This window comes from Chelon labrosus (genome assembly GCF_963514085.1).
Source record: "Chelon labrosus genome assembly, chromosome: 19".
NCBI classification, from domain to species: domain Eukaryota; kingdom Metazoa; phylum Chordata; class Actinopteri; order Mugiliformes; family Mugilidae; genus Chelon; species Chelon labrosus.
In genome coordinates, this window is record NC_140352.1 from 22,567,229 (window position 1) to 22,574,449 (window position 7,221).

The 7,221-nt window shown below is 42.3% G+C and overlaps 1 protein-coding gene across 1 annotated transcript; it reads right to left on the bottom strand.

Moving 5' to 3' along the window:
- Positions 1-959: 959 nt before the first annotated feature.
- LOC311503992 (uncharacterized protein) lies at positions 960-5,680 on the bottom strand. Its single transcript, XM_084566933.1, has 5 exons — positions 5,469-5,680; positions 5,131-5,297; positions 3,252-3,531; positions 1,848-2,017; positions 960-1,757 (listed from the first exon to the last, which is right to left on the bottom strand). The coding sequence occupies exons 1-5, from the start codon at positions 5,644-5,646 to the stop codon at positions 1,308-1,310; spliced, it is 1,245 nt and encodes a 414-aa protein (XP_084423059.1). The 5' UTR covers positions 5,647-5,680; the 3' UTR covers positions 960-1,307.
- Positions 5,681-7,221: the final 1,541 nt, after the last annotated feature.

A 7,221-nucleotide genomic window follows, 5' to 3' on the forward strand; every position in this document is an offset into this window, starting at 1 on the left:
TAACAAAGCTAATCAAATCAAGAGGCACGTGTGCTGCTTCGTCCTAAATAGTAGTATTTTTTATATATTTTAGTAGTCATAAATTGAGACTCTAAGTGAAAGACATTGTAACTTGTATGATTGGTTTCTCCTTGTGTCTTCCACTCTCATTAGCTTCACCCGTGTCTTGTTAACCTCTCAGCCCGTGTACGTGTGTACACTGATCAGGCATAACATTATAACCATCGTCCAAATATTGTGCCTCCAAAATCCAAAACAGTTGTAACTCATCAGAGAACGGACATGGGCCTTCTGGGGGTGTCCTGTGGTGTCTAGCAACAGAATGTTGTTAGTGGGGGCCTTTGGGTCCTATGGGTTGAGGGGAGGGGCCTCTGTGGATCATCCCACAGATACTTGATCAGTTTGGGATCTAGTGAATTTGGAGGCCAGGTCAACACCTTGTGCTGTTCTTCATGTTTTTTGAGTTGTTCCTAAAGTGTTTTTGTGTGTGTGTCTGTGTCAGGCTGCATGAATAGCAGGTCCTTGATTGTTAAGTTAGTGTCACGGTTAAGTGTGATCTACTAAGAAATATAACAAAGAACACGCCTCTGATTTGTGCCAAACTTTGAGAAGTTCACAGACTTCTGGTTAGTTGATCTATATTCATAAGCAACAATAATTCAGCAAGTCCTCAGAGCCAAAATACAGTGTTACCTGAATTGAAACTTAATAATAAAATATTCATTCATTCATTCATCTTCTGTAACTATCCCAGCTGTCATCGGGCGGGCGAGAGGCGGGGTACACCCTGGACAGGTCTCCAGTCTGTCGCAGGGCTAACACAGAGAGAGAGACAACCATTTCACACTCACATATGACATATTTTGTATTGTAACTGAAGTGAACCAGATCACTTTAGTGAGTTACTCGGACTAACCTGGGTCCACAACATGAACCAAGTTTACCACCTCTACTGTATACAAGAGAATGCAAGAGGTGAGTTTATGGGGCTGTCTTCATGGAGAATTGAACTGAGATAAAATACAGTTAACAGATAATAAAGTTAATAATAAAGTAAGACACATTTCCATTATCAATAAATTAATGTCAAAGATGAAAGAGCAGAACTATTTTATTGCTTTGAGAACTTTCTGCAGCTTACAGTTGACCAGGTAAGCTAAACTGAACTGAACTGAACATGTCTAACACAAATAATTATTCAAAGAGGAGATCGTTAAACTTCTGTTCAATTTTAAATACACCAACATAACATGTCTAAGTGCTAAAATGTGATAAATCAGTCTTTGTTAAGCGCTACCGGTCAGAGGTTAAGGTATGACTACAGTTATGGAGTGGGACTCTTCTCTTGGGTATGAGACTGGTTCTGTCACCTGCTCAGAGTCAAGAGCATCATAGAGGATAGTCATTATTTGTCTTTTGACTCTGTTCCTCAGCGTGAGGTCTCGTATCCTTTTCAGTTCCATTGCCACGGTGACACCAAATGAGTCCTCGCAGTCTCTCTGCGGTTCTCTGCTCGTCTCCTGAATAACGTCTAACATGTGCTGCAGCAAGGCGACTTTCTGTCTCTCTGTGTCGTCGCCGTTTTTGCTTCGGGGCCGTTTTTGGGCGAGCCGAGGAGGAGGCGGTGAAACAGAGGAGCTCTCTGTGGGAGAGGGCGACATCCCGACGTCAAGGTCTTGGGGCAGTTCTGCATCCTCTGGATCACCGTCGCTGCTGTCCTGCACTTCCCTCAGCTCCTCTTTTATTGACTGATCGGGCTGCAACACAGACCACGGAAATCACACATAAGGAGAGCACACCTTTTAAACCGTAGACATATACACGCACTAGTCATCAGTAACACTCACACTGATTTCAGAGGGGCGGTGTGTGATGTGTTTTTTGAGGAATTCACAGGATGTGATGATCCTCTTCTGCCTCGCTGTCATTGGTTTCATATTTCTCCCAGACTCTCGTGGTTTCACCAGTCTGGAATACTGGGTTCGCAGCGAGGTGGCCCTCATCTTTACATCCTCCACTGGAAGCCACAGTAAACAGAGAACACTTAGCTGGTTTTATGAAGAATTCAAAGAAATTACCCTCACATTATAGCTGCTCATATTTCTTGGATTAAAGGGGCCCTGAGAAGCGTTCTTGTAAACAAACAAAAGTTCTGTTTAGGCTCAATGTCACAAAGATTTGCTTTGTTCTATATACAAGCTGATTGAAGTTTAATGATTTAATTCTTCACATCTGTGTTTATTTGGTCAGATAGTTCTTCAAAGTGTTGTCACGATCAGTTTCCTATTAGCTAACAACTGTCATCACGCCTAGCAACAAATAGCGGCAAGTAGACTTGGTTACCTGAACTCCACAGCAAAAGTTGTGATTTGTTACAGGTTGGTTGTTTAAACAGTTCCAGGTCTTATTTATGGCTCATGTGAAGGTTCAACTCAACTTCCCACAGTAACTGGGCACTGGCTTGACTAGCTGGCACCCTGCTCTTAGTTAGTGGAGCTGAATTTACAATATCAGAAGCTCATAAGGGGAATGAATAAAACTTGTCCTCAACTATGACGGTTAAAACCACCACCCACCGAGACCAGACCAGGCACCCCCACCCCATAGCAATGACACTCCTTGATGGCAGCAGCCATCCCCAGTACGATGCAGCCTGACACAGACACACACCCAAAAATGGTTTTGGAACATGAAGAACAGCACAAGGTGTTGACCTGGCTGGCCTCCAAATTCACTAGATCCCAAACTGATCAAGTATCTGTGGGATGATCCACAGAGGCCCCTCCCCTCAACCCATAGGACCCAAAGGCCCCCACTAACAACATTCTGTTGCCAGACACCACAGGACACCCTCAGAAGGCCCATGTCCATTCACTGATGAGTCACAACTGTTTTGGAGGCACAAGGGAGACCTACACAATATTGGGATGGTGGTCATAATGTTATGCCTGATTGGTGTATATTCTACTTTTAGGTTTCCTGTAGTATTTTGTGATTGTGAGATACTTTTAGCTTCTTGTCTTTTTTTGCTGTATAGTTTAATTTTGACACCTCAATGTTGTAGTGTGCGCTATGAACACATCTCACTCCCCTTCCTACAGTATATATAGGCTACAGAACCAGACAAAATTAGGGATGTATGTATGGAAGTGGGGCCAATAGGCATTTTCAAAATCATTAATTCCAGCCTTACACATTATCAGTAATTCATGTCAAACATTTTATTCCACCACACACACACACATGCTCACCTGGAAGTTCCAAAGCAGCAGCGATTTCAGCCCATCTCTTTTCCCTCTCCAACTTGTCGTGACATTTGTCTGACAGGCTGTACAAACATTCATGCTCTTGCCACAGTTCTAAAAGCTTGTTTTCCTTTCCCACGGTCCAGGGGGTCCGAACAACGGGAAACTTCTCGGCAGGTGAGCGGGACCTGCTGGAGTCGAGGTCCAGGAAACAGGCTGTGGTCTCTGGCTCGCTGTCATCACTGTCATGCTGTGTCGCCAGCATGTCTTTTGATGATTGGTTGAGCTGTAACGCAGATTATGTAGGTTAGATTTATTTACAGTGGGGATGTTGAATAATTTAAGTGACTGGAAAACAGCCAGAGTGACTAGAGAATGTCTCAAATGTACCAGGTATGTTTTTAAATACTCAATAAGGCGAATCACAGAAAAAAACATGACATTACTGCTTTTTTCCTTAAAGCCAAGAAGCCAACACAAACTAAATTTTCACAATGGACAGTTGGTCTGGATTTACTCTGTTGTGAACGGAATATGCTCAGCTATCTGCTGGGCCAATCAAACCATGTGTGCCTTATTCTGCGATGGACAGGAAAGACACATCTTTTAACGATTTAATCTTGATATATGACTTGATTGACTTGCCAGTTCATTAGGTACACTCGCGAAAATGAATGCATATTCAAATACACTGTCTGGCCAAAAAAAAAAAAAACTACCTGGATTTAACTAAGCTAATAGGTAGGAGCCTCCTATTGGATAATTACTGCATGGGTGATTATCTTTCAGCTGGCAACAAGTTATTTAACCCCAACTGATGCAATGAGTAGCTTCTCATTTCTTAAACAACCATGTCTAAAGACACATCCTGTGGTCGTGGAAAAGATGTTAGTCTGTTTGAGAAGGGTCAAATCATTGGCATGCATCAAGCAGAGGAAACATCGAAAGGAGATTGAAGAAACTACTAAAACTGGGTTAAGAACTGTCCAACGCATTATTTAAAATTATTTAAAATATATGCTAGGGAGCATAAAGATTGGACTCTGGAGCAATGGAAGAAGGTCATGTGGTCTGATGAGTCCAGATTTACCCTGTTCTAGAGTGATGGGGGCATCAGGGTAAGAAGAGAAGCAGATGAAGTGATGCACCCATCATGCCTAGTGCCTACTGTACAAGCCTGTGGGGGCAGTGCTATGATCTGGGGTTGCTGCAGTTGCTCATGTCTAGGTTCAGCAACATTATGTGTCCAAAGAATGAGGTCAGCTGACTACCTGAATATACTGAATGACCAGGTTATTCCATCAATGGATTTTTTTCTTCCCTGATGACACGGGCATATTCCAAGATGACAATTCCCAGGATTCATGGGGCTCAAATTGTGAAAGAGTGGTTCAGGGAGCATGAGACATCATTTTCACACATGGATTGGCCACCACAGAGTCCAGACCTTAACCCCATTGAGAATCTTTGGGATGTGCTGTAGAAGGCTTTGCACAGTGGTCAGACTCTCTTATCAACAATACAAGATCTTGGTGAAAAATGAATGCAACACTGGATGGAAATAAATCTGCTGACATTGCAGAAGCTTATCGAAACAATGCCCCAGAGAATGTGTGCTGTAATCAAAGTTAAAGACGGTCCAAACAAAATATCAGATAAGATGTGACCTTTTTTTTTTTTTGGTGGTGACTTTTTTTTGAGTGTATAACAGTCCTGCACAAAATGAAAAAACAAAACAAAAAACTAATTGGAAAAGTGAATGTATTTGCACTCATTAATTGTCAAGGATCCTTGCACTCTCTTGTCACTTGTGACCCTCTGACTCACAACAATCGTAACACACTTTCAGGGACTATACTGTATATGTATATCTGTTAGGACCTACTCTCTCATTGGAACGGGGGACGACGTGTTTTTTCAGGAACTTCAGGGACCTCAGGATCCTCCTCTGCCTCGGTGTCAGGGCGTTATTCTTCCTGCCGGTGCGGAGCGGCTTCAGCAGTCTGGAGTACTGAGTTCGCAGAGTGGCTGCCCTCACCTTCACCTCCTCCACTGCCAGCAAACAAATCAGCGCTACTGTCAGCAAGTGACAAATGATGATATGTCACATATGTAACATTTCCGCCATTTAGTTCAGGGCCATTGTTCCACAACAGCCGAGGAATAAAGTCACGGCTTGCATAAAAACACAGCAGAGCACACAGTAGTTTGTTTATCACGTACCGGGTAGGTCCAGGGCAGCGGCTATTTCCACCCAGCACCTCTCTTTCACGGCTTTATTGTGATACGTATCCGACGATACGTTGTACAAACATTCATACTGTTGCCACCAGTCTACAAGTAAATCTTCCATATCATTAGACCATCTAATTCGGCCAGTGTAAACACTGTTCTCCGCCATGTTTCAAAATGCCACGATAGAGAGTTCCGCTTCCGGCGCTGCCGCTCTTCTTCGTGTGTAGAAGAGTCATCCCACTGTGTATTAGTTCCGGTTAGCGCACTGCTGCCACCCAGCGGTCACACTATGAATGTAATAAATGAATAAATAAATAAATAAACATGTTCTTATAACTTTTAACAACAAAAATTACATTTCAATCTAATCAGTTGGATTTTTATAATATCTATATCATATCTCATCTCAAATCTCATCATATTCAGTAATATGGCAAAAGTGAGATTTTAAAATGAATGATGTTTCTTTTGTCTCAGACTTTTTCTTCTCATTATTTTAACAAATAAAGAGGTTGTTGTTTTGATTTGCCATGGCACCTTTGTTCATTGTGAGAGACAAGACAAGGCCTTCCCCAAAAGACCAGAATAGTCTGCTCCACAGAAAGTAGCTATTTTCCATACAGATGTTGAGGTTGTTTCATACAATGTTTGTGGCCTTTTACATATTTTGAATAGCAAGAAACTGATTATATATTTTGTCTATTTTAGCCAGATCTTTTTACATGTATATATGCTGTCAGCTGGCTAATCGTGTCCCGTTTCCAGGTGGCTAATCTTAAGCCATATGGCGCACTGTGCACTGACGGACTGCTAAAGAATTGTAGTTTTGTTGTTTCACTGCGAGCGTGCTGAATCTTGGTGGCTGTGATTTTCATATACTGTAATATTACTGTAGCTGACCTTGGGAATTAAATGTTTCTCTGCTCAGGTTCAGCTTTTCTGGGGGAAATCTTTCCAAGGTAAAACTGAATGACCCAGTCTTTATGCAAACATCTACGATGCTGTCATCTTTGTGGCTGCAGCGTGTGGTGTAAATGTTTGTGACGGAGGGTAGAGAGATTCTGATAATCTTCTCAGCTCTCCTCATTATCCACTGATGGGTCTTGTGATCCGAGATGGGACAGTTCCCTGACCAGAAACTGAAGCAGCTGCTCAGGATGCTCTCTATGGTCCCACTGTAAAATATTGATGAGGGAGTGGAAGATGTGCTCTTCTCACCTTCTTCAGAAAGTACAGATTCTGTCTTTTTATTTCCACAATCCTGCCTCAAATTCTGACTTAACTCATGATGATCATTTTTGATTTTGACAGACAACCTTCATGATTTCTTAGCCTGTACTGTAAGAAAGACGGTTTGAAATCTGTATTTGTCACACGCGTGACAATGTTTTAAATTTCTTAAATTAATTGCAACACAATTCAAAAACTCGTGTAGCCGGTTCACGGCCTGGAATCTGATAAGGACTCGCATCAGTAGCAGAGTTTGACCAGCAGATGTCGCCACCGCACAACCGCTGTGCCTACGAGGTCTTCCCCAATGCCTGTCGGGGTCTTTGCGGAGGGTTAATGCAAGGGAACAATTTCAATTTTCGTTATTACTCACTAGAAGAAGTCTAAATTAGAAATGATAGGACAATTACAAATTCCATTCTGTCTGCTACCATGTGGCAATGTAATTATGTCAGCAGTATCTTTTACAATTGAGTCCCTCGGTGTAAATTAAACCACCAGACTATTCCAC

What these genes read in the sequence shown, in the direction of transcription:
- LOC311503992 (XM_084566933.1), bottom strand. Translation starts at nt 5,646, where the DNA reads ATGGCGGAGAACAGTGTTTACACTGGCCGAATTAGATGGTCTAATGAT. An exon ending in CGCTGCCCTGGACCTACCCG is followed by an intron (nt 5,298 to 5,468) that starts GTACGTGATAAA and finishes GTTTGCTGGCAG; the next exon opens with TGGAGGAGGTGAAGGTGAGG. An exon ending in ACCGCCCCTCTGAAATCAGT is followed by an intron (nt 1,758 to 1,847) that starts GTGAGTGTTACT and finishes TCTGTGTTGCAG; the next exon opens with CCCGATCAGTCAATAAAAGA.